The sequence below is a fragment of the Lutjanus erythropterus genome, chromosome 18 (assembly GCF_056507025.1).
Source record: "Lutjanus erythropterus isolate fLutEry1 chromosome 18, fLutEry1.hap2, whole genome shotgun sequence".
Taxonomy (NCBI): Eukaryota; Metazoa; Chordata; class Actinopteri; order Lutjaniformes; family Lutjanidae; genus Lutjanus; species Lutjanus erythropterus.
In genome coordinates this window covers 27,418,695-27,446,041 of record NC_139334.1, presented here as the reverse complement: position 1 = coordinate 27,446,041, position 27,347 = coordinate 27,418,695, and the positions used below count along the sequence as shown (strand labels likewise).

At 38.8% G+C, this 27,347-nt stretch overlaps 1 protein-coding gene across 1 annotated transcript; it reads left to right on the top strand.

The window, feature by feature from the left end:
* The first annotated feature begins 460 nt into the window (after positions 1 to 460).
* dnaaf9 (dynein axonemal assembly factor 9) lies at positions 461 to 22,747 on the top strand. The gene is made up of 37 exons (XM_084742824.1): positions 461 to 698; positions 2,012 to 2,091; positions 2,264 to 2,389; positions 2,463 to 2,587; positions 3,669 to 3,765; positions 3,942 to 4,048; positions 4,177 to 4,254; positions 4,507 to 4,608; positions 5,327 to 5,382; positions 5,485 to 5,620; positions 6,074 to 6,155; positions 6,387 to 6,423; positions 6,538 to 6,622; positions 6,723 to 6,799; positions 6,911 to 6,955; positions 7,110 to 7,155; positions 7,261 to 7,372; positions 7,586 to 7,656; positions 7,864 to 7,911; positions 7,999 to 8,089; positions 8,570 to 8,673; positions 8,849 to 8,992; positions 9,432 to 9,517; positions 9,841 to 9,942; positions 11,228 to 11,345; positions 11,470 to 11,558; positions 11,742 to 11,876; positions 12,188 to 12,313; positions 14,947 to 14,984; positions 16,537 to 16,672; positions 16,998 to 17,084; positions 17,809 to 17,915; positions 18,215 to 18,289; positions 19,143 to 19,330; positions 20,178 to 20,243; positions 20,934 to 21,027; positions 21,411 to 22,747. Exons 1-37 carry the CDS (start codon positions 643 to 645, stop codon positions 21,515 to 21,517), a joined length of 3,459 nt encoding a protein of 1,152 aa, XP_084598950.1. The 5' UTR covers positions 461 to 642; the 3' UTR covers positions 21,518 to 22,747.
* Positions 22,748 to 27,347: the final 4,600 nt, after the last annotated feature.

The window sequence follows — 27,347 nt, the reverse complement described above, 5'->3', positions numbered from 1 at the left end:
CTTGAGAAATCAGTTTAAGACGTCTTAAATAATATAAAACATATTTTTATGTTATTTTTCTGATTATTGCTTCGATTATCACTTTTGATTGAGTAATTGAAGAGCAGTAAGTTGATAGAAACCATGCAATTCTCATCGATAACACATGTATACATTATAATACTGACATACACATATCTATAGCAGGCGATATGAGGGAGTTCCCCCGGCCGACATACAAACAGCTGAGATTACTGAGGGATTGCACCATCTCCCTTTGCTGCTGCGCGCTGCTGCCTGCCGCTGTCAAAGCGGCCCAAAACAAGGCAGTACCACAGCGTAAAAACGGGGAAATCCATCTGACAAATTCAGATACATTCGCATTTGACAATATCTAAATTGACCCAGTATGATATATGATGCTATATTTATGAATGTTTTCATAAAATATTATTAGTTAGTGGCATATATTGTCAGCATTCCCCCCAGAGTAACATAATGCTAGTCTTGACGTCCCTAAATATGAAATGGTTCGCTCCGTTGCTATGCTATCTTGTGTAGACATTCTCCAGGATGATGGAGAAGATGTAGCTTTTCGGCCCGAAAATACACAACGTTGTTCGGTTTAAAACGTGAACTGTGTGAACCGTGACAACAAATACAATGGCCGGTATAAGGAGAGTTAACGGAAAATTATCGGGAATCAACCCAGCGGTCAGGTAACGTGAATATCGAATTGTGTTGACGGAAAACGCTTCAGCGAAGCTGTCAAGCTAACATGGCTAACGTTAACACTAATGCTAACGTTAGCAAGGTGTCTAGAAAGCTATACGTTATACCAACGGTGCAAATTAGCTGGTTAAATATATCGCGACACTCATTGCAAGGAATTCCCCGCACCTCAGTCAAATATTTTATTGACAAAACATGAAACTAACGTTAAACGGTACAATTATACGATATAATTAACAAAAAATAATTGATAAATCAAGAAGTGATGAATATGTAACAAATTGTAAGAAATTATTCAGTGCTTTGATTAATTTAAAGCCGATTTGATTGAAACAGTCGTGATATGATGAAAAAAACTCATTTTTCCCGTCATACAGTAGACTAGCTGTAACTAGCTAGACTAATCATTGACAACACAAAATTCATTGATCGTTTAAGCAAACTGGCATCAACGGTAGGAGTAACAAAAACGTAGCCTGTTTCTGTGTCTGCTTTACCCACTTGACATTTTCGTTCACAGCAAGCACATTTTAATACTTCTGCCCGAAATGTCAGTCAAAAACCTCTCCATTTTCCATTTCACATCCATGTTTACCCCCAATCCCATTTTTCCAAATTAACATGCATTTCCATCACCCACATGTTTAACAGTTTTTTTTTACTTCCACAAGGGCTGAAGGATATGGTTAAAAAAAAAATCAAATTGTGATTATTTGGAAAGTGGCAACATGATTCATGATTAATGGGAATGAGCACTTTTGTATCACAATTTAAATTTTCATTGAAAATTGTTGTTATTGTTGACAAATTATGAGTGATACAGTTCATAAGTAACCTATTCCTAATTATCTCATAATTAACAACTGCATTCACTGAAACAATTTCATAATTGTAGAACTTTATGTAATGAAAACGTTGAAATCTGTGTCAGTCATCACATGTTTAGCATATATTACAATTGTACGTGATCTTTGGGATAATTATCTTAGATATCGTACTTCTCTAATGAATGTTTTCGACAGATTCACTCCCACTTGTAAACTTCACCTGCAGTTTGACAAAAAATCTAAATACAAGGTTGAACTTTGTTATTTCTGAAGTGGATGGAACAGTTCAATTGTCCTTGTCAAAAGATGAGATGTGGTTGAACTCTGGAAACAGCAAGTTAAGTTGAACCTTGTGTTGAGATTTTTCTTTATCAACTGTTATTCCAGAGGTTAAGAATATTAACTTTCAGCTCAACATTAATCTTAAATTCATGTTAGTAACTAAAGAAGATTTTTATTGTTATATCTCCCAGTTGCTGTCGCCTGCGCCAGGTTCAGTCTCTGCTCTGTGAGGGTGGCACTGCCACTCCTGATGGCATCCTGTGCTCTCTTGGTATGTTACAGTTTGTTATCTTAAGGCTTTTTGTTTTTTTAATATGACCTGGTTACTAGCACTTTCTGCTGAGGGTAGGGCAAGTTATTTTTAAGAACAGCTGTGGGTAAAATAATGGATATGGAGATTCCAGAACAGCCAATGAATGTAATGTCATTGTGTATTTTTGTAGGAATTGACAGCAGATATAATGAGGGGTGCACTGAGCTGGCAAAATACCTGTTCTATGGACTATATGGAAGGAATCAGCTGAATCTGGAACATGTCCTTGAGGAATTTCCTGAAGAAATGCTGGATGGTAAATGTTGTTTTACTAGATTTTTGTACCTGCTTTAGTTTTTATCTACTCTGACACATCGTCTCCTTTTCAGATGTAATCTTGCTGATCAAGGCGGAGAGTGTTCATCTGTACTGCAACCCAATGAACTACAATTACCTTTTGCCCTACGTGTCCCACTGGAGGAACCTGCATCTCTACTGCATGACGGAGGCAGAGGTTAAACACCCCCCTTCCTCCCCTACAGACATATCAGTCCTCTTAACTACACTTCCTGTATGCTTAAGATAGGAGTAGGAACCATATTAATAGTATTTAGACATGTTGACTATCTACCTGGCTGCAGTTTTAACCCTTGAAGTTTAAAATATTAAGCTTTTTCAGGCAAGATGAGTTTATTTGCGTAGCCCCTTTCAAAAGCAAGAAAATCTAACAGTAATTGCTTTACATGAGACAGAAAGGTATGTGCTTTTTAGACAAGCAAGTTTAAATAGCACACCTAGTCTACACTGGTTGCATAGTGAAGGCAGTATATTAATCTTCAGCAAAAGCTGCATTTACATGGATTATATTTTTTCAACCCGATTCAAATCATTCTGATTAGAGATTTAAACCTAACTGTTTACATGGATACTAAATAAAATCATACAATAAAGATGTGCGTTTACATGCCAACAAGCATTTAATCACAATTAATTTTTCTGACATGCATAAAGTGGTACCACTTGCTGTGAAGTGTATAATCTGTCAGAAATATAACAGAAGTGGTTCTGCCTGTTAATACAATTTTCAAGATTGTGTGCTGGGAACAGTATTTGTGTTTCTGCTGTTCTTTCTAATTAAGTAGCAGTCTCAGCAGCATATCCCTCTCTTACAGCTTTAAACTGAGGAAGGGTGCAAGAGAACATTTACAGCTCATCAAGGATTGTAAACTAGGTGTCCCTTCCTCCTTTTGTTGCACCCAATGCTATCGCTAGGCACTGGGCAAACATGCAAAAAGAATATATTTATTCAAACTAGAAAGAAAGCCCCTCTCAGTCCCATTAAAATTCCTTCAATCTTGCCAACCAGTCTCTTCGACATTAGGCATTTTTATTCTGATTGGGCTATTATTCTGCTTATTAATAGAATATTAGGATCCATATAAATATAGCTAATGACACAGTGTGTTAAAGATAGTCAGACTTGCTCCACTGCTGAAAAGTCTAAATATGACCCTTTGTGCAAAGTTTGTAATTGTGATTGTTATTCTTAAGATTTAGTCCTTTTCTAAGTTATCTACATTTTTCCACCTCCACAGTATGAAGATGAGGAAGCAGCAGAGGAATTCAAAATCTCCAGTTTTGTCACAATGGTGCAGGACTGCTATCGTATCGGAGTACCATACAGCTCCCAGGGTATATATCATCACATTTTAATCTCCGCATTCATTCGCTACTTGTGTTAAAGAGATATAACATTACATCTCAGTAAACTGGAATGCAATGTAGTTTCACCTACTTGACAGCATGTACGTATTGTATAATTACATCAACAACAGAAGTAATTATACCTGCTCTATTGTTACTTTCAGGACACATCCAGAGATTTGATATGTTTATGGTAGAAAAGTGGCCCCTAATTCAAGCATTTGCCCTGGAAGGCATCGGTGGAGGAAGCTTTTTTACCGTGAAATACAAGGTACCTTCCAACCCAAAAACACAGAAATTAAAATTTTGTTAACCTCTGAAGCATACATACTCTGAAATATAAGAGTAGTTCATGTAGCATTTGTTGCACTTCATTGCACTTGTCCATTGTTTTTCCAGCTAATGGACATGAGTGAGAAGCTGTGGCAGGTTTACAACAGACTCGACCCAGTGTCCCTGGATAGTGTCTTCACAGAGGTAACACTGAGCTTCTTTTTCACCAGCTGTTTTAACTTTGGCAGAATTTTGTTACATTTAACCGCAAAGCCTTCTTCTAAAATGTCTATTTCCAGAAAATACATACATCTAAAAATGAAATATTTTTAAAGATTACTCTGATCAATTAGGCCGTAGAATAATAAGGAATTGATTTTGATAATTAACTACATTAGAAGATGACCATTTAATATGATATGTACTCTAACCTTGGTGTTGTTTGGTATATTTTAGGACTTGGTTAACTTCGAGAAGCAGTGGAGTGGCTTTTTCTCCAGCATGGACCTGGAGAGCCATCTCTCCATCTTGGAGCTATCCGAAGCACAGGCAGGAGAGGTAAGTGTATTACCACACATTCCAACAAAAGAATAGAACAGTCCCCAGACAATAATTCACTGCCTTTCAACAGAATCACATTGTGATTTAGTAAGAAATTATTATAATTATATTGTTAGACAAAACTCAGTGAATAATAAACAGCAACAAAATAAGATGTTAAGCACAGTCATACTTGTGTTATAAGAGACTATTAATAACATGATCATGATCAGTCAGCCCTACCTGTGACTTGTGCTGTTTTCTATCTGAAAAAACATAAAAAAAAAAAAAAAAAAATGCATAGAATGTTTTTCATTTTTTCCCTTTTATTCTATACTATACATGTTGTTATTTGATCTAAAACAACTGAAAATACAGTGCCATATGAGAAGAGTGCACAAAAAAAAATACGTGTGCAATATGATCAAAAGTAATATTAAAAATGGCAGTAAAGTCATGCTCAAATTAGTATCATGCTTCCTCCTTCCTCCTGCACTTCATTTATGAATTGTCTACTTCCTCTCCTGTAAATTGAACATGGACATGCAAATGGGTGTAGGTGGAGGGGGCAAATGACTAGAATGACAAGTGTCCACTTCAATGACTACTTGTGCATTTGTTGTTGACTTTATGTAGTTTACAAAAAATGCAAAGACTATTTTCAGATGGCGTTGTTCATGGCGTGACATGTTGTCAGCTACATGTCTGCATAAAGTGTGTTTTTTTCAATCCACAGGCATTCCGTACTTATTACTCTCATGGACTGATCTCAAGCAACATCACAGATAAAAGGTATTCTTCATATTGATCATTGTCTTAATACTGAAATTATGTTTTATCTTTGGCTTGTTGAAGAATAATATTATTGCTTAATCAAATGTTTCTTTATTTCAGTAAAAGTCAGCAGCCCTTTGTGTTGTTTGGGACACATTCCTCCATGGAAGATTTGGAGAGTTATTCATTTAACTTTCCCTCAGAGAGTCATCAGGTCCGCAACACAGGGCCTCGAGGTTCTACAGCCAGACACATGGTGAGAGTCTGACTTTAAAAGAAAGTATGATGTGAAAGAAATGACATAGCCAACAATATAAACTACTTACATTACTACTGGATGCTTGTTAATGGCTGGGCATCTGCTAAAGTGGTAATTAGAATAGAAGAGATGCCATTGTGAAAAGTCTCCAGCATTTTACATGACTTTGATGTCTTATTTTCATTATGTGTACTTAATATTTCATGAATCACAGTGCTGATGTTAAAGAGCAGAGTTGGCCTGCAGCTCCACCTGGTGAAATAATCTGGTACAGCCAGTGGTCAGTGATGTGCAGAGCAGTGTCTTGATAAATCATCTTAAGCATCCTGTGTCAGGAAACGTGATTTCTGAACCTGTGTCTGAACCTGTAAATATTGCGCCGCTTTTGTCTGCCTCCTTTGTGAAGTGGAAACATGTCATGACTTCAAAATCCCTTTTTGTGTCCATCAGATTCTGCAGTGCGTGGCTCCCAAAGGACCCCTAGCCTGCTCTCGAACCTATTTCTTTGGGACCACCCACACTCCATACCTTGGTGAGGTTTTACTATATGACATAGAGTTTTGATATTGATCTACTGCATATTTCAAAAATTATTAGCTTTGCTGCAGTGCATAGTTTACTAACCCATGGCTTAAAGTGATAGTTTGTACTGGAGTACTTGTGGACAGGGTCAAATATGTATTTATTAGCCTGGGTCTAAGTGTAACATGAGAAGCCCTTAGTTGTACCATCAGCTGTTTACACTTGTGTTTTTCATCCACAGGAAATCAAAACACAGAGCAAAACAAAACAGAAGTCTCGTAAGTGAATTTGATTTTGGATCTCATGATAATTATTTTTCCATGTAAGCTATTGGTTGGCAGTTGATAAAGGTTAAAGAATGTCTGAGTGAAAGTTTTTTTTTTTTTTTTCAGACTTTTGTCACAGATTTATTCAGCTGCAGTTCAAGCTGTCCTTTCAGGAATCAAATGCTACTCATGTACCACCAGCGCTACCAAGGTAAGAAAAAAAAAGAGCAGCCATTTTAACATTTATATTTCAGCATGTACTGTTCCTCTTGCATGGACAGTTGTTCATAAAGGTTTGTTTATTACTGTAGGCTAAGGATGTAGCAGAGAACACCTTTCTAGTGGCTTTGGACTCAATGAATTTGAGTCAGTACCGCAGTTCTCTCAGGTACAGATTGATTTTTAATTTTTTCGCTGTTGTCCACTGTATGAGACTTTCAGCCATGCTTGAAATGAAATGTACTGTTTGAATCATTTTGGTTCTGTTTTCTCCCCTCAGGTCCAAATGTGAATTCAACATTCAAGCGGTGAATAAGCAAGGAAGGTGAGTATTAACTAGTCCTTACTGGTCATTTCTGACACAGCTTCATGAAATTCTCGCTTTGTTAATTGAAAAATTAAACTAAACAGACGCTTTCTTCAAATGTTTTTGTAAAAATGTGATTTCAGACTTTATGAGTCTGTGTTTTTGTTTTCAGGATCATTCCTCTGACTGATGAAGAAAGCCGTTATGTCGTAAAAACAGTACGTTATATAAGAATATTATATTTTGGTGGACCAAATGAAAAATAATGAAATTTTGTGTACACAATTTTCCAATTTTTGATTGTTTGTATGTTGTTTTATAAGGCCTCCATGACTGTCCATGACATTCCAGACCTGCAGTGGAATGGAGGCGACTTGGGCTCTGTCGTCTTCTCTGAATCCTTCTTGGAATCCAGCATCAACATTCAGCAAAAAGGTACAATATTGATTAGATTAAGTCTAATTAGAATGGATTGCTGTTTGATTCCAAAAAGGAAATTTGATTTGGATTATAAGCAGGACAAATCCCCAGGTCTAAAAATAGCCTCTTTCTGGCGCTAAGAAACATATTTGTGATTCATCTTGTCGTGTTTGTCATCCTTTGGATCATTTGTCTACGCTTTAAAAAAGTCTGTTTATTCTCCTGCAGATGGCACTGTGTCCTCAGACAGCTGCTACACCATCCTGACTACAACTGTTCCTCGCTATGCATGCTGGCTGGTACGTGTGGTGCTGAAAATCACATTACACATTTCACATAAACGTGACGAACCAAATGTTTGGATACAGACAGAGTTACTTAGTCTAGATTTCTTTTACTTTTTTGCTCTCTTTATTTAATATTTTCGAAAAGAATATCCTTTGTTTCAGGAATAAACTATTTTTCTAGCATTGTAGTCAAAAGTCTTACGGTCATGTGTTTTTTAGCTGGAATCTGATGTCAAGCAATCTGAGCAAGCCCAACAACTTGCTAAGGTAAGTTCAGAAGCTGCAGCGTATGAAAACACGCAGATATACGTATGAACATTTGACCTCATCACTTACAGTATGTGTCTTAAACAGAAAGAAGAAGGCACTTGTTTGGGAACTGCTCTGACTGTAGCAGATGCTGCATATGTGTTCTCCAGCAGCCAGCTCTCCACACCAGAAGAAGGTGACACACTTCATCCATATTAACATTTCAACCATGTACCTGTAGTATAACTGTAGGACAATCATTCTTTCTTAAATTTCTAACTTAGCCTGGAATAAATTTGGATAATATGTGACAATACATTTACATTTACATATATTCTGGCCTCTGTTGTCCCTAATGTGACAGAGTTACAATTGACCATTCCTAAGTCTCGCCCCATCTTAAGTTCGCTAATGTTAGCCAAGTGCTAGCTAATTAGCCAGCAAATGATTGATGAAGATTGCCTAGCTAGTTAGCTAGTGATTTGGTAATATTAGCTAACTTAAGATGTGAATATATGTTGCATTTACTGGTCCACCAGCAACATCTTTTAACTGTCTTAAAAATTACGGACAGGAAACAGGAAAGGAGAAAATGAGCCGAGGTACCAAGCTTGTGGTCAGTGGAGCACAGAGTGAAAGGGCAATTTTTTAATACTTCTTTAAATATTCATCTTAGGGAAAATCGTTTTCTTCTCTGAGGGACTCCTGTTTATCCACTCACAATATGGAAGCATTACTCTGTCCAAGGATCACATCAGCACCATCAAGTTCTATGATCCGGTAAGATTTACCATATGACATGATGTTTTGTTGTTACTTAGTACATGAATGATTTAAAAGAAGGTTCTTTTCTTGCTTCCCTATAAAATCACAGTAAAGCATTGAATATGAATTCATATGCAGTTGAATTTCTGGTACCAACTTGTGTATGATGTGTGTTTCCTCTTATTAACAGGACTCCAGTGCTGTGGCAGCTCTCTTTGTGGAGTATAAGAGCAGCCTGCTCCCCCACCTCCCGTTCCCTCTCCACAGCTCTGACCAGTGTCTGGTCATTGCTCTTCAGCCCAGGTCGAAGAGCCACAGGGCCTTCTATTCCAAGGTAAGACCTTTGGCCAATGACCTCTGACAGGGTTTGAGACTGAAGATACACATAGTTGATTCATACTCTCATCATGCCTATGACACATGAATTTCACTATCAAGGATTTCTTTATAGCCATGGTAAACACAGTTAATCCTACAATAGTAATTACAGCATTATAATTATTGGTATGTTATTCATGTGTTCCAAATAGCATGGTAAAAACAAAAACTCATGTCTTCTTTTATCCACTGTTCTTTTACAGTTTTACTACAACCGACTGCTGATCAGTAATTTCCAAAAAATATACAGTATGTTGTAGGAATTAATATATGTGGATTTAAGGATATGATTTGGTTTTGTGTTAATTACTGTGAGTCAAAAAAAGTTTTTTCTTCCTCTTCATCTTGTGCTCATCAAAGATACAGCTCATGATTCTTCTCTCTCTTGTTTTCAGGTTTTGTCAGTGTGGCAAAACTCTGAATCTGGACTCACTCTGCAATTGGTGGACCAAGAGCTCCTGACCTGGAGCCAAAAAAACATGTAAGATAACTTTATCTGCTTTACAACTTAAGATCAGTTGTCTGTATGTTTGACTCCAGTTTGAGTTTTTGCCTTTGAGACATTGACACAGACACTGTTTGTAAAAGTTGGTGATCTTTTTGATAAATTGGGGCACAATTATACCATTTGAACTTACAGTCTTTTGAAAAGACGTTTGAATATGTTTTACCAAGCTCATTTCTCTCACAAGATTCATCAGAAGCTGTCTGATACATATTTTACCATTGTTAACATAGTCTTTTTGATGTTATGTAAGGTGGGTAATTAAGGTTAACTCTGACTCTGACTTTTTTTTCTCTCAGGCACACGAGACTGCAGAAGCTGCACGACAGTCAGGAGCCACCGGTGGCCAAACGCAGAGGCAGCCTGAAGACTTCATACTCTCAGCTACCAGAGCAGGACATGTTAGTACACACACTCAGTAGAGTGCCTCACAGTTGGACCGAATAAGTAATAAAACTTGATGCTAGGTATTGCTTAATCATGAGACTTCCCAGAATAGCATTTTAAGCCTGTGTTTCTTAATACAGTAATTCATCATTGGTGACCATCAACACTTGGGAGGTTTTTCCACTGAGAGACAGTGTATAAGATAATGTATCTTCGATGGCTCGCCAGAATAAACAGTGCACACACATTTTCTTTCCTGCCATTATGCCTAATACTGCATGTGAGGATAACTCAGCACCTTTTGGCAGCTTCTTGGTCTTCACAAATCTGTACTAAATCTGTCATCTGGTTAAGTGAGACATTCAGCTGTTGTAACCACTTGCACCTAAAATATACTGCATGGTTTAGGTACAGCCCTAAACCAAAGAAAATCTTGATCGATTGACATTCTACCAACTCCTCAGCCAATCGATTAGTCAATGGGGAAACTGGTGGTAATCAAAGTTACATAGTTTTGCCAAGCAAATGTATTCCTGCAGTTCGACCTTTTTGTTTTCACACAAAGGTATATTGTTACTTTCAGGGCATGTATATCAATTAAAATTACATACAGCAACTACACACACATAAATACACACTGATGACGAGGGTCACACCTGCTTCCATATGTAAATAAAACTCAGTGCTAATGCAGCTCACACCGCAGTATAAACCTCCACAAAAAGCAACGTGAAAAAACAGTCACTGGTGTCTGACCTTCAACTCTTGCTATTTAGTTGGCCTCAAATGAGACTTAATGTTAACACATTTTCTCTTGACTGTCCCCCAATAAACATTAAAACAGCATAAGACATGGCAAAACTTACAGCTTTTAAGTTTGAAGTCATGGGTTGCCGGTAACGTTAGAGATCCATCCATGAGCTTGAACTGTTACCAGCTGACCCTTGTCAAGAATGCAGTCCAAAGTAAAATCAACAGACATGTTTCCATTAAAAATAAACTTTTTACAGTATCAGTCTCATAAGTGTTCTGTTCCAGCACTCTTTTCATGCTTTTACATAAATGACTACTGCAAAAACTGGAGTAAATGCAAGTAATTAGAGAGTAATGAGAATGTAAGACTTGGCTGGTTGAAGGAAGCTTTAAGTCTTAGCTGTAAAATGGTTGCACTTTGCGATATTGTTGCTCTCATTTTTGTCCATTGCCATGCTCAGTTCCAAAATACTTTTAAATCAAGTCACACCAGTGAGTTATAACCCCATTTCTGCTTACTGATTGTTGTACTCTGGTCTGTGCCAGGTTTCTTCAGCACTTTGCTTTGAGTAGTATTGGTCAGGAGCCCATTCTGTATGACCACCTGGGGGTGCTCTTCCCCTCTGCAGAGCTGAGGAATCCAGCCAGCAGTCAGGGAGACAAGGTGAGCATATCGACTAAGGTGCAGTGGATCTCTCTGGTCCCTTCAAAGAATGCTTTCTCATCTGTTATCCAAAGTGTAGTTGATACTATTTAAAACTAACTTGGGCTTTTTAATGTCTGAAAAGGTTGTCATTACCATCATCACTGGATTGCCGGGAAGCCATAAGGAGAGACTCTCTGTTTTCCTGGTCCAGCTGAACAAGGAATGTGGAAGGTGAGAGAGAGTTCATCCATTTTGATTTTGTTACATTTTTTCCCCTATTGTATTTTTTTAAACCTTACATATTGAATTCTGTAGTTATGTTAGAATTACAATAATAATAAGAAGAAGAAGCAGAAGAAGAATGAGAGGAAGACAGATAAAAATGCTACAGTTTGATTATCACTTCTCATGTAGGTGGGTGGTGTACAAGCCTGGGCCTGACAGCTGTGACAGCTTCTCAGCCTCTCACCTGCAGCAGTATTTGTCCAGCTTCCTGGAGAGCCAGAGAGGCCCAGGAGGCAAACCCCGTCTGTTGGTGCTCTCACCTGGGTAAGAAAGCCCGCTGATCAGCTTGATACAGCTGGGAACTGCGAAGTCAAGACTCATCCATTCCAGCAGAGCTGAGATAAACTGAAACATTTCATGTTAAAAATAGAACAATGTGAAAGTAATCTAATATGACGATCATCATTCAATGTCATGGATACTAACAGTTTTATCCAACAGGTCATAAAACAGATCTTAGCCTTTAACAGTAACAGACAGTATTGAATTTAAAATTTAAAAAAAGAAAAAAAGTAATTAATTTACTATTGTCAATGTGATGACTTATTCACTTGTAAATGTTCCTACTTGTACAGATACACAGATGCTTTGGATGTGGTCCAGGCGGTGCTTTTCCACCCTGACCCAGTTGTCCAAGCGTGTTTCACCATCGGCTCTGTAACTGCCTGTGTGGACCCCCTCGCCTCCTGTATGGAGCACAGGTGAATTTTCTTTCTCCGTTAGATTAGGTTCAGACTCAACTCTGCTGCTGTTAAAAGGAAACAAAAAAATCATCATTACTTTGAAGCAGCTGCTTGATTTAACACCATCTTAAAGAAAACTTAACCAGAAATCTATCCAATTAGTAGAAAAAACTCTCCACCTGTAGGTGTGAAACAAGAAGTTTGTAGCTTGCTCCAGAGAACGGCAGTTCAGTCAACCAGGATTCACAGCAGTTACAATGGATTCGGTGACCCAGTTTCACAACAAAAAACTACTCAAATCACTCCTGCAGCAGAATCTGCCATTCTGCTATCTGTCTGTATGCTCAGTATCTTCCAGAAACATACATTTTCACCAAAAATAGCTCCCATTTGTTCCTAGCACAGCTGCTCACATTTTTGGTTTGCAGTCTTTTTCGGTAAATGTAGTTGCATGCAACAAAGGTGAGCAGCTAGCAAGAAATATTAGCTGTGTATTTAGCCATATTCTGGTTTATTTTGCAAGGTTAAAGAGGTTAAATATGCTAAAACACACCAGTGATGGACCCTGAAAATCATACTGAAGGTTTCATGCAGTCATGGTTTCGAGTAACATACGGACAGAGCAGATGATGACAGACAGGGCCGGATGTTGATAAATTGTTGAAGCACTGTAGGTTTCCAGGATGAGGTCGAGGCAGGGTCCCTTTTACAGAGAGGATCAGTCCTACATTTAATCTCACTCTCCTTTTGTTACAGGCTTTAGATGTAGCTTACAGAGCTTCTCACTGTCATAGATTTACTGAGCTGCTCCACACAATATGACATACCACTCCGGTTAATAGGCTGCTTTCCACTGCACAGCCAAGCCGGGTTGGCCAACGATACTTAGAGACAGATGAAGTCAGTCAAGCGGGCCTAGTTTTTACGAAAGCGACTGCTGCTGTCTTTCTTCAACAGAAATTTAATTGAAAAGTGTTATAACAAATGTCTTGAAGTATAATATGACTCTGAACAGTAAGAATTATAAATAGTGAGGCATATATGGAGGATTAGCAAAACTCCCACAGTCTGTTACACAAGATGATTATGGAATCAGCTGAACTTTCATAATGAATCTCAAATGTGTTTCGGATCCTGTGCTATAAACATGCTGCGATGACCCTCCAGTCAAACTCTGACAAGCCCCACTTGGCTCAGCAGTGGAAAAATGTGTAATAAGAGGTTTAGTTAGTAATGTGGTTAGCACTGACTTTTCCATTTGGGGCATCTTCAACAAGCCCCCCTATCACTGTCTGTTGCCATAGATTGTGTGAAGGTCTGTGGAGCCCCACTATGGTGCTAATTGGGTGTGGTTAGCCCAGCTTAGGCCTGACCTGCCTGTCAACCCCTTCAGCATAGCCCCTTTAATCCCCCAGGTCCACATGTAGGACCAACACACCCTCCTCAGTGAAGCTCATCAGTCAGTCATGATCCATTCTTTGTGATGAATGTAGACAGTTCATTACATCAGGACAGGAAAGATAAATGCCTTTCAAATTGCTGATGCCCCGGCCTGCAGGCTCCCTAAGAGCTGCAGGGGAGGGTCGGTGGTGGCTAGAGGGGGACTTGGCTCAGAGGAGTTATTCCCAAAGTGGCGTATAACACTGATCGATTTGAAAACCCAGGATAAATTATGTTAAGATTAAATGAGATTACAGAAAGCTTTTACATTGGTCAGTTGCCAGTCATAGTCATGATGTCATCCGATGAAAAAAGCCTCACGATTGATAACCGGATCGCTAGCCAAGGGCCATAACATGGAATTAGCCTGGTTATTGCTGTAAACTTGGGCAAGCACCCATTAGTCATAAATAGTTATTGTTAGTGATGATACTGTGGAACAACAAGACATGAGTTAAAATTAAGAGGCCTCTTGACTGAATAAATTAAAACGCAGCTCTTACATTTGGCTACAAAAACCCTATTTTCAACATAATCTATCCACAGTGCAGCAGTGACTTTCAGATGAACTAAATTTGTATTTGTTGATGGTTGGCAGACACCCTCACTCACCTTATACTAGGGCTGGACAATATATCAATACATTGATACGATATGAGACTCCTATGTTAACTCAACAGTTGTGTTTTGTTTGTGAAACTTGAAAACATGTTCTTAAAGCATTGTTTGTCTTCTTGCAGGGATTTAAAAAGTCCAAAAGGGATTTTCTCTTAGGTTTTGGATATTGTTATAAATAACATGATGTAATTTTCTCAACTGTCCAGACTATCCTAGCTGTTCTATTATTTGCCTTTACCTACTCAGTCATTATATCCACAGTGCTGTCACAATATCAACATTGATGTATTTGATCAAAAATGTTATAATAGTTCATTAGATATGTCCATATCATTCAGACTTGTCTGTCTCTATTTTAATCAACAGAAATGCATGGTATTCTATGAGATCATTATGTTTGCACTTTGATAAGTAATGGTATATTATTTTAGAGAAAACGTGAATATGGAGATATATATCATATAATGCAAAATAGCCTAAACATATCTCGGTACAATGTAGAAGACATAATTCCTAGCCCTACCCTTTATTCAAGTATACTGTATATTTTACTTTTTAATTTAAGTTCTTCTGTCTCTTTTCTGTCACTTCAGGTTTGCTTTCCCTAAGCTGTTGGAGCAGTGCAGCCAAGGTAAGTCCTGTCTGTTCCACTGTTCTACTCTGTAATTTCCCAGCTTGCTTTATTTAATACTGAGGAAACACCATATTGATATTCATTGATATTGATTTTTTTCAGTGTAATGCTCTTTTAGAAGCTGTTCAACAAAGCCATGCCAAATATGTCACGCTGTCAGGTTGTACAATATAAAAAGTAATAACCATTAAAGGTTAAGAAATGTATGATTTTTTTCAACAAAGTTATAGAAGTTCTACATGTACAGTATGGCAAGAATAATGGTTGTACTCTCACAGTAAATTAGCTAGCTGGAGGTTCAATATATTAATATGTGAAATAATGTTTTGTTGATGGGTTGTGTGATTCATCCTCTAGCAGAACTGTCCTCCATCTTTAAAAAATTGAACTTATTGTCAACATATTACACAAATATGGAGCTAACAATAAGACTTACAGTTAGATATTTTTTATATATATCAAATGGTTGGAGAGGAGAAGACATGAAATGCATTTTGCTATTTTTTACCAGCTGATTGGAGTTTTAAGGAAAAGCTTTATGTTTCTTTTTACAATGTATTTTTTTTTATATTTGTTCAACTTCTCTGATTAAATTAATTACTTTTTTTTCCATATTGGCCCCATGCATGTCTCCGAAATACTTGTTTTGTCTCTCCAAATGAAATAGATAAAAGCAGCAAATATGTTGAGCAGGAAATATATGTGGGAGGAGCCCCTCTCCCTAACAGACTGTGAAGTTGAGATGTTTTTTTTCTCTTACCTAAGAGAAGAGCAAAAATAAGAAAATCAGTGGGTACTATCAGCATAAGAAGAAATCATGTTACAAACAAAAATATGATGAAGTTGTTTGTGAATCATTTCCTGTGCGAGGCCCAGTCTGTCCTATGGAGTTACTACATGTTAAAATCACACATTTCAAGCACATTAACATTTGGAGGTTGAGTTTCTACACAGAGCTTGCTGTGATGATGGTCAAAACATCACCCATTATCATACAGGTATTCTTCACAACTATTGTAGGAGCATGACAGCCTGTTTTGTGTTGTCGAAAGTTTTAGATAGTCTAAAGGGCCAACCCATGATAGCTTCAGCGCCCCCATTACCCCAACTATCACCTGATGTTCGAAAGCACAGAGTTCACAATCCATCTTGTATTCTGAAGTGACATATTGAAGATTTTATTTGAGTTTACTGCCGTCAGCCTCACCATCTTTGTGACTGGAACCAGAAAATTACCAGTTGGGTGAAGTCTGGCTGGGTGGAGCTGAGATGGGATGAGCAAAGGGGCAACCACCACAATTTAATCTGTCACAGAATTACTTATTATGATTTTTATATCTTTCCAATTGCATTGAAGGAATCAAAATGTCTTTTCACTTAAAATTCAGCCTGCAGGTAGAACACAGTAGCAGTAATCCCAGTAAATCAAACCCAGTGTAAAATCTGGTATTTCAGCAGTGACCACACAGATGTGGTTTTGTATTTTCAGGAAAGTGAGCCAGTTTTTCCTGGAATTCATATTCCCTTTCTGTGCCTCGTTTTATGTCAGGCATTGTGAGTACAGTGGTGTTCACCGGGCTGACAGCAGAGCAGAAGCACCCTCTCATGCAGCATGTTCAGCAGTTGGTACGCTCTGCCAACCCCACCGCAGCCTTCATACTGGCAGAGAGAGGAGCTGTCACCAGGTAGCGCCCACAGAATTGTGATCAATGCCACAAACAGTCATTTAACTGCTTTTATCTTTGCCTAAAATATTCACTCCAGGCTACATTTTATTCCGCTTTTTGAGTCTGTGTCTGAATCTGTTGGGTCAGAGCACTGCTCCAGTAATGTGTCATGAGAATTTCCCAATGCATTCTGTGTTGAACGTGTGTGTCATCTTTATAATTAAAAGGACATTTTCATGAGCAGTTATGTGTGTTATTTTATATATTTGCATATATTTAATACACATTTATACAATTGAAGTGTTACGTATTCATTCTGTATTTTTTTCTTATTCTTAATTAGGAATGAAGATGTGAATCTGATACTCTCTGATAGCAGCTTCAATGAGCCACAGATGTTGAGAGCACGTTATGTCCTCTACCCCGGATGGTAAGACACTCATCCTATGTTTCACTCTACTAGTTGTGACCCCCGCGTGTCCTCCCGTGTCCACACTCAACCTTTTGGCCGCTGAGCGACAGATTGGCGTTGATTCCCGCCTCGGTGTTCCTCTGTCCTGCCTTGCCTCCCTCCCTGCCGTTTAATTGCCACTCGGCTGCAGTGGTGGGGGTATCGGCTGCTGATTGCTGTAAAGCCCCTCAGGGCATCTTGTGTTCTATCACCAGCTGCCTCCTGGCAGCACAGTAACAAGCTGTTGGCCATGCAGTTGCCATGTACACAGAGGGGGTCTCCTTCCCTTTGGACCTGGTCCAGTCAGCCTTCATGCCACAGTGGTCAGCCTAATATGAACCTCTGCTAAATCCCCCCGTCAGATCATACACTGGATATCTGGCCAGAGTCTGGCCCTTTTGATTTACTCATCGTCAAGCTTCACGTTGTGTGTATGTGGATGTTAGTGTGTTGAGATGCCTCTTACACATCCTAAATCTTTAATCGAGACAGGATTCTCTTTCACCTGCTGATGGGAGTATCTACATTTATAGATTTATCATCCTCTTCCACCAGCAAATCACACACACTGGCCTCTTTCCTGTGGGCAGCTGGTAGAGTAAACAACTTTGCAGCCAAAGACAAAATGTAGCACAAACATTTGGCTTGCTCCAGACTTAACTTTCTCACCATTTGTGTAATGTGCACGTGTTCTGTGTTTCAGGTGCAAAGGCCGCTTCTTCTCCAGTTCTGGGTCTCTGGTCCTCGCCCAGCACCGTGTGGCTTTCAGCCGCCCCCTAGAGAGGCCTCTATTTGTCACCCGCTGTAAAGGTGAGACGGAAAAGAATTCTCCCCCCTTTTTTGACTGTTCCACGTGACAGAAGCTCTAGATATGAGCTGGCAGGGTTTGAGGATGATTACATAAGCTGCCTTTCCCTCCAAATATGGAGACAACTGAGGTCTCAAAGTAATTGTCTGTTGTTGCTGTGAAATAATCTGTTTTCCCCAAAGGATGCACTTATGACATCTTGCCAACATCTTTGCTTTTCAGGAAAATTTAAATTAATGTTATTAAATCCTACAATTTTTTCACTATACTTACTGCTAAAACTCTCATGATTTTTCTCTAGCATTCAAGTCGTCACTGAGACCAAGCCCCTTCAGAGGAAATATGTACAATGTTTGGGGAAAAGTCAGATTTTCTGGTAGGAATTGCATGCTTTCATTTTATTTTTTGTCTTAAAAAATACATTGCCAGTTTTGCTAACTTTTCAAATTTTCAGATCAGATTTTGAATTCCAGAGAACTTGCTTTTGTTAAGCATTACTAAACAAATGTGACTTCTTTCCCTGGTAAATATTTGCCCTGCATTTGCATTTCCCAGTTTTGGGAACTATTAGAGAAAAGATTGCCCTCAAAGCAGGCAAGACACTCCTGACGGTAGGAATACTGCTCGGTTCTTGCTCTGGTGTCTGGTGTTTAGAATTCAGCTCATAGTCCACCGGTTTGGTTTTCTCCACATAGTTTTCTCCCTCTTTTTTTCATTTGAAGACCTGTGTAGAGTTGTTGCATGAGGAGAGAGTGCAGGTGCCTGTGAGGAGATGTGCAGAGAGCGTGCAGATATTTGTAGAGAGCTGGGAAGATACAGAAGTGTGGAACGAGTGTGGAGACTGTACTGTTTTGATCCTTATCTGAATACTTACATTCCCTTGGTGTCAAGTGTGTATCTCAGTCACTGTCTTCAGGGTAGTGTATCATTTACATCACGTTATATTTAATTAATTTACGTTATTTTTTGTATGTAGATGTTGCACTTTCAGTACATATTTTACATTGAGTTAGGACATATTTGGCATCTTTTATCTTATTTTTTACCACACACGTGCTGAGTGCTGTGAGCTGTTTTGGGAACAGAGAGCGGTTGTATGGATGTTAAAACATTAACACCCCACCAACGCCATGCTGTTACCATATGAAACTGCAGTAGCAGGTGTTACACAAGGTGTGAACTGTATGTGTGACTTGGATGTGAGCTCTTTCATCTCTGGAACAAACCAGACTCCGACCAACTGATGGAGGTGAGCTACAACACAGTGAGCGGGAGCCTGAGAATCATCCCAAACCAGAGCACTGACCTTGTGACCCCCGGCCCCAAAGAGACCGACACGTCCTGCTTCCTGATCTTTGATGGTGTTGGCCTCACTGAGGATGGGCTGAAGGATTGGCTCAGGCTGTGTGCCAAGCAGGTAGACAAATAAATATATCCCTGCTGTTTTTGATGGCAATACAAACTAATGCTGGGTAGCACCAACATGGATTCATTTACACAGATTAAATCATGGTTTAACTTTAAATGATATCGTATCAAACTTTTAAACTATGTTCAATTTAATAATGATTAAATTTAACCCTCCTTTAACCTCAGTTTAGTTTTTACTCTTAACTGTTAACTCTTAACAACAAAACTGTGTAGTATTAAGTTTAAACTTACACTTGGGGAGATTTAACTTTTAAAATAACTGCCTTTTTTATATGGCTGGAGCAAAATCAAGTGCCTCAAAAAAATTAAGGGCCTGACTCAACCCAGCCGAGTTTTATCATGCATCTCTTCTTTCTTTCACTCCAGTTGATCCATTGAAACAGTCTGCTAGTTGCTGCCAGGCAGTTTTATTTTTTTTTTCTTACTTTGCTGTTGTCTGTTTTTTTCTAATATCTGTCTAAATTGCTTCTTTTAATTAGGCAAACATTTTTTTCTCAAAGAAGGAGACATTAGAGCTTCTGTGTGAGCCAGCGTAACATTTTGGGAAGGAACACAGACAGAGCAGTCAGACGTTAAGAGTTTCACCCCCTCTTTTATACTTACTAAGTCCTGACAGAATGCACTTTTATTTTGTATTTACTTATTTTAATTTGAGTAGGCAAGCACCTTTCTATTGATTTAATTTCAGTTTACGTCAATAAACTTGGATTTACTAAGCTTTGTTGGTGTACCTCAGTCTAAGTATAGATCTGTTATTATGAGTAGCATCACTCAAGTAAGGAAATAAAATGTTGTGTAACTACAAGGCTGTTGTTTCTGTTTGATGTTTACAGAAGCAGACAAAGAAGCCAAGGAAGACTAAAAATACCCTCTCACCACAAGAAATCAAGCGCATACATGTGAGTCTGTTTATATTCATAATTATATAATAATATACAGATAGTTTTATATTTACCAGTGGTGGAATTTTGTGCAGACAGAACTGCAATGAAGCTACTCTGTGGAGTCTAGTAAGGGCAATGTTTTTATGAGCTAGCACCTGCTTTGTTTGTGCCTATATTGAATTACTAACATGCATGCAATGCACATACGCAATTTGCTGCTGATGGTTTGTGGCTGTAAGAAATTTAGCAGTGCGCCAGCAAAATATGGAGAAGAAGACCTCTAACTATGTAAACATGGGCGTAAATAACGCAGTTATATGGAATGAATATATGGAATGAAATGTATCCCACAAACCCCAGGGATACATATATGTTTTGCTACAAACAATAAATGTAAACATAACTATGTTTGTTTACAAGAAAGCTCCACAGTCTACCTTTAAGTTTATTGTCAATAAATGCCACAGCAAGAGCAAAAAGGGTATGAAATCTTTGATGTTAGATACAAGCCTCACCAGGCATTTGCCGATGTTCTCTTGGTGGTCTGATGCTTTTTTTTTGTTTGTTTGTTTGTTTGTGTTTTTCTGGAGGTTTTCCTTATCATCTAAGAGAGCTTGGGCTGGGTCGGGAACTGTTATTGATGTGAGCCTTCTCAGTCAATAACCTTGACTGAACTTGATATTTATACTGTTTGTCTCTGTTTAGATCGCAAGGCACTTGGACCCGCTACCACCTGGCTACTTCTACAATGGCTATCAATATGTTGACATCTTTGGAGAAAAAAGGAACCTCCATCCCAGTATCCTTTTCATAGCTGTCATAGTTCTCTATTGTGGAACCTAAACTATGGACACTCAGAGTTGTAAAAGTCTACTGGAGAGTTTTCATATTAGGTTAAAAAAAAGAAACTGATACTCTATAATTAATTAGATGTTTAACAAAACATACCTGCTATATATAGTGTAGATGTGAGTCAATTTAGGCAAAAGGCTATTTTGATGAAAAGGGTCTGTGTTAGATAAGTCGGTGAAAATTTGTACTTACGAACTGACAAATATAGATAGGATCTTTTTTGCCCAAAGAAAGCAAGTGTCCATGAATCACTATTCAGGTCTGCTTGCATCTGTACTATTGTGCGTGTTGATTGTGCTGCTGTTTTCCCTTACATTGCTGTTACTACAGACATGGACGAGTTTATTAAAGAGTACATCGCCGAGGCCAACGAAGAGATCGAGCTATTCAACCGTCAGCTGGAGCTGCAGGGACAGCCTGACCTGTTTGATCCGTGATAGAATCTGTCTGTATGTCCACTGCCTCCATCTGTCTCATTTAACTCCAAGGGAAGCACTGTGGGAGGGACAGGGAGGGCACAGGGGTTATCTACTGAACACTCCACTAGAATGGTCAATGTGTGTTCACACCACATGCATCTGCAGAAATTACTGATGTCCATTCATTGTCTATGTACTATGTCACTTTGTTTCCTAATTTGGTGGCATGAAAAGTTTGAGTGCAGGTGAGCTTTTAAACGTTGACATCACTCATGAAAACCAAGTTATGTCATGGCATGGCTGTTTGCCTGACTGCCTACTGCAACACCACTAACTGTGTTAGCACTTAGGCAGGTTAGGTATCATATTTATCAAATGAACAAATGGCAAACTGATGTGGTCACTTGTGTTAATTCAAATTAAGACATGTTGTCAGGACAATGAGACTTGCAGACAAATCTGAAACATAACGCAACACAAGACTCCATCTTTAAACCAATGTGATTACACCACTAAGCCTGCAAGCTATGAGACTTTCACAATTGAAGGGAATTTCCGACCGCGCACTCCTAGAGCTTGTGCGTTTCTGTTTATCACAGTTGGCAAATTAATGCCTCTATTTCTGGACAGGCATGGATAGCCGTGTGATTCTGGTGGGCTCCCTGGTGGGGTTTCTCAAGAATCGCTCCTCCTCTGTTGTCACCCAATCCATGGCCCACCTGTTATCTTGTCTGCGTGCCACGCTGCAGCAGAGGGAGCGCTTGGCCATAGAGCTGTAAACATTGGACAGCCTGTTGGCTGCAGACAACTGATGAATGATGCCATTAATCACATAGCTAAACGCCATCCCAGTGCTTTATTTTAAGACTCCTAAAGTGAATCTAATGAAAGTGCAATAAAGCAGACTTCAGTCCCTGCAGCAAAGTGTTAAAAAACAGCTGAGGCCGTCAAGAAACACATTGAGTCACTGAGGTTGCATTACCACCAGAAATTTTCACTGTATTCTGTTTATTATTATGCTGCTACTTAACAGTGAGAAACCAGATCGACACAGAAAGTTAAGCTAAGTCTCACTGCAGCCAGGTGTGGATCACTCATTTCACCATTTTGGTCAAAATGTTCATTAGTTTTTGCAGTTATTATAAGTGTGAACATTCCCAAGTTTATTGTTTTTTTTGTTTGTTTGTTTTATTTTGGGTTTTCCCCCCAACCTTTTGGGTCACTGGTTTTCGGTAGGACAAGGGGAAACGATATAATCTGGGAAAACCTCAACTCAGTTAACTGTTTGGTTGGGTTTGGGTAAACATGAGTAGAGCCTTTAGTGAAAGGTATAAGGCTTTGTATCAGTGGTGTGATGTTGCAGAGAATCAGACTTTATGTCGTGTTTAAATGAGTAGTTATGCTACGGTTTTCTCTGCGATCGTGTGTCACACTAATGTTCTATGCATGTCTTCCTCTTATCAGGGTTCCTACACAGGTCTTGAAATTCTTTTACAAAGAAAATGTGATTAAGAAGCCGTTGGTAACGTTTGTCAAAATGACAATTTTCATTGTTATGTCATTTATACTGCTGCATATTTGGGTAGCATAAAACCCATATACTTTATAAATTATAATATCTAATCAAACAAGCATTTCAAAGTAAAAGCGTGTTAAATACGTATTTACATACGTATTTAGAAGTTGAAAATGTGTAGGAACCCTGCTACAATCTCTGGAGATTCGATGGCTTTCTTTCATTATGGGGTCAGCAGTGTAACATGCAGAATGATTAACAAACTTCAGGTCAAGGGGCGCTAGATTTGTCCAGAGTGGATTTGATACTGACAAAGAAACATTTAAATGCACATAGAAGTGTGCACATACTGCTGCTACTACAATGGTACGATATATTACATAAGCCTTTGTACAGTGCACCAAAAAAAGCGCCTGTACTCTATAATGAGTACTGTGAGATTTTTACCTTGTCAGATAAGAGAGGAAGGGTGTTTCTGCTAAGAGAGTATTTTAAGTCCATAATCTAATTCCTCGGCAGAGGGGAGGGAAAGCTTGCTAGTGATGTGAACACTCATTCGCTGTTGTTGTATACAGATATTTTTAGATCAGCAGTGACCTGAGTGTATTTTGGGTTGCTATTAACAACGCTGGTAATGTCATGTTTTACATGCCTGTCAGTCAGTGCCATCAACAGCTAGTAAAATTGAAAGAATCACTAATTTTGTTTTCAGCTGGCAGACGAGCAGAAAGTGATAACATTGTTAGCAAGTTATTTTCCTTCAGATGATTTGTGAGTCATCCAGCACAGTATCACGGCAATTCATGAAATAGTCACAAAATTTAATCTATTAGTTTGTGTACATTACGGCAAACAAGTCATTGATTATCAAAATAGTTGCCATTTGAGTCAATATTTGAAAACTAATCAAAGTAAATGTTGCAGCTCTGGTGTACATGGACATGAATTTTCCCTTTTTTTTGTGACACTCAGCAGGACTTTCAAAATAATTATCCACCATTGTTTTCATTCTGCGTTTAACCAAGCAAGAATCAATATGCAAGGTGTGCTTTCAAAATAAAAGTCTAGGAAGGTTTAGGTACCAAAACTACTTGGTTAGGTCAAAGAAAAGATTTTGATTTGGCTCAAAATAACTACGTCCTTAAAACAGTCAACCTTGACTGTTGCTCTCGCACGAGAACTGAATCCTGGCCTCTAGCGTAGAAATTCTGTGTTTGACACACCCGTCCAGCCTGTCCTCCTCCCTACGCTGACTTTCTCGCTCTTTATACTACATCTGCCCTTATTAAGGCTCGTTTATGCTACACGTTAAATATGGATACAGGCTGAGCCTTCTCTATTTGTTTGATCTGTATTTGTAAGTGTTTTATAAAAGCATACAGAGATGGACAAAACAGAGCAGTACCACCAGAAGTTTTGGTCAGCCGTCCAAGTGACCACAGGACACAACAAGGGAGTTTTAAAAATCCTCAAGTATCAGAAATGTTGTCAATATCTATCATTGGTAGTATTAATGATAGAAAAAAATCCAAGTCGCAGTGCGCAGGCCGCCGCCGTCTACAATGCTGTCTCTGTTTTTTTTCACCATGCTAGTGAAAAGGGCACATGGGAGTTTGCGGGCACCGTCTATTACGTCGTTTGAAAGTATTTTCATACATAAAGGGGGCATAAACAAGTCTTTACTTCGAAAGTCATTCTGAATATCGTAGAAAATATTGACAATTTGTGTGCATGAATCTATAGATTACGTTTCATGACTTTTTCCACAAACTGCCGTGATACTGGGCTGGAATATCTGTGCAGGGTCAAATAATCCTGAGGCTGAACACAACCTGACACTGCTGGCCCCATCTGTCCTCTCAGTAGAGTCCACTTTGATCTGAACAAGCCATACCACCTTATGCTAGATGTGCCACTGTCTTTTAGATGAATAATACAATGCATAGAATAGCACATTACTTAGCAATGAAGTATGCCTCTAACATGTATTACCCTGGCATGTTTCCAGCCAGCAAAAGAGGGGTTCACACATGGAGAGGAGGAGCTCACCCCAACTTACTCATTCCATTAACTCCTCTCTTACAGTCCTTCTCTTTTACTCTATAAAAGAAGTGCAATTGTACCTTGTGTTTTTATATATTCTACTTACGGTACCCTCAAATAGCTCTTTAAGGACAAACAAATGAGCTGCTAAATTCTCCCTCTCTCACAGCTTGTGTTGTGTGGTCTGCTGGATTCTGCCTTTGAATGCTTCTAGTTCACATAGCACCATAAAGGGTCTTAACAAGGAGTGAAAGTTTTTGTTGCAAAATGAGATGCCATTTGGGAAAAAAAAAAATGCTTCCAAATGACTAATAGAACAAAATGCAAAGAGATTACAGTCCTTTTTTTTGAAGCGGAGCAGGATAATATGTAACATAAATCCTTTGTTGACAAAAATGATAACTCTTGTTTAAGCTGGATACCCTGTTTAGCTTTTCAGAGATGCACTCAAAGCCGCCCATTTTAAGCAACAGTTGCTGTCGTTGTGTAATACTGCAGAGAGTTACTTTGATTGACAGTGAAATAGTTGTGAGGCTGATGTATGGAAGACTCAAGGTGCCACGACGTTGAAAGCTGCTACACACGTCAAAGAGCAGAGAGACTGAAACCATAATTGGCCAAGAGATCAAAAGGTAGTCCTTAAAGAGTCAAGGGTTATGTAAGATGTTTGTGATATTTAAATTAAAATTACCACTAACACATATACACACACATATACACAACTACTACTACTACTACTAAGTACGTCTACACTATTTTGCATGTGTTGAGATGTCATGTGAATATATTCTGACAAAATTGCCTTTCACCAAACTGGTACAACAAAGAGAAAATAATCACATTTATTTTACATATCTGCTAAGAATTTGAATTACCTCGAAACGACAAATAGTATTTTTGTAAGACAGTGAATTGAACACTCTAGATGCAAGCAAAACGTCTCCTCTCGCACAAGCTACAAAAAGCAAAAGCAGATGCAATTTTTTTTGTAGGAAATAAAAAAACTCTGAAGAGAATCTGATCGGTTGTGAGATGTCAGGTTTCTCTGATCCAGCAGTGCCTTGGCTACGGCTAAGAAAAGCAGAGATTAAAGCTGCATTCAGAGCTCCATCCCTCTCCCTGTCACAGGGGGGAGGAGGTGTTGTCAGGCGAGGATCCATCCTTCAACAGTGTTGGTGAAAGGAATCCATGGAGTCGTTCTTTAAAGCAATGTGTTTTTACTAAGCCAGAGGGTAAAGTAGGCGAGGTCACACAGGGGGGTGGCCGCTGGAGGGCTCAGGATGATTCAGGTATTCTTGCAAACACACCAAAAAGATGTTGGAATACGGGCTGGGTACCACAGCGAGTACAGTTCTGATACTTCAAATCTATTTATGTTCACAGCGGTACATTTCTTGGTGGCTTATTTTGGTTTATTGTATGAGTAACAGACCAAGTTTAGTTGTTTAGTTAGTTGATGAAAATGTACACACCCGAGAGGGAAAGCTGCACGTTCCTTCAAATTTCATAATAATACCTTTTTTTTTATGCCCAGCCCTAGTTTGGGTTACAAAACCATGAAGTTTTGTATCAGAGTTTGAACAAAAAAGGAAATATGAGGATCGAGTTTGTGACTAAAGTTTGGCGACCCCTACTTATTGCACATTGGGGGCCCAAAGAGCCCTCCACAGGCCTCTCAGTGTGACCGCTACACAGCTCTCTGGCAGACTGAGCACTCTGGTGTCTTCATCCTGTATGTGGAGGCTAGCCGTTTTGTAGCTGAAGTTATAGGACAAAAACAAAGTTTGGTGTTAATTGGTTTTATATAAACTGGGGAAAATATGATGTTCTTGTTCTGCAAAGTGAGAGTTTTTTGTTCTTTTCTAGTTTTGAAGATTGGCTCAAATGATCAAAAGGGCCAACGGTGCGGAATGTATGCACTTCTTGAAGAAGTGGATATTTTTTATGGTATTTTTGTGCTTATTGGAGGAAGGCGTCTTGGAAATGGAATTTTTAACCGTCCAAATATTTCTCGGGCCTCAGGGGACTGTTGATACTAATTGTTTGGGTTGTTCTGTCCTATCGAGGTTAAAAGGGAATCACAGGCTCTTCACCCCACCGTCCTCACAGACAGCGAGAGGAATTTGCTCAGGTGCACTTATTATTTCCATACCTGAGATTACATATTTGTCAAATCCAAAAGTGTTAAGAGAAGTAGATGGGGGTGAAATTGTGGTTAATATCGTCTGTCTGTAGCCACAGTGACGATTCAAGTTGAGAGGTTTTTGATGTCATGATGGCAGAATTGGA

Coding starts and splice junctions, on each gene's coding strand:
- dnaaf9 (XM_084742824.1), top strand. CDS start 643: ATGGCCGGTATAAGGAGAGTTAACGGAAAATTATCGGGAATCAACCCA. Junction 2,588..3,668: donor ACTGCATGACGGAGGCAGAG/GTTAAACACCCC, acceptor CCACCTCCACAG/TATGAAGATGAGGAAGCAGC. Junction 5,621..6,073: donor GTTCTACAGCCAGACACATG/GTGAGAGTCTGA, acceptor TGTGTCCATCAG/ATTCTGCAGTGCGTGGCTCC.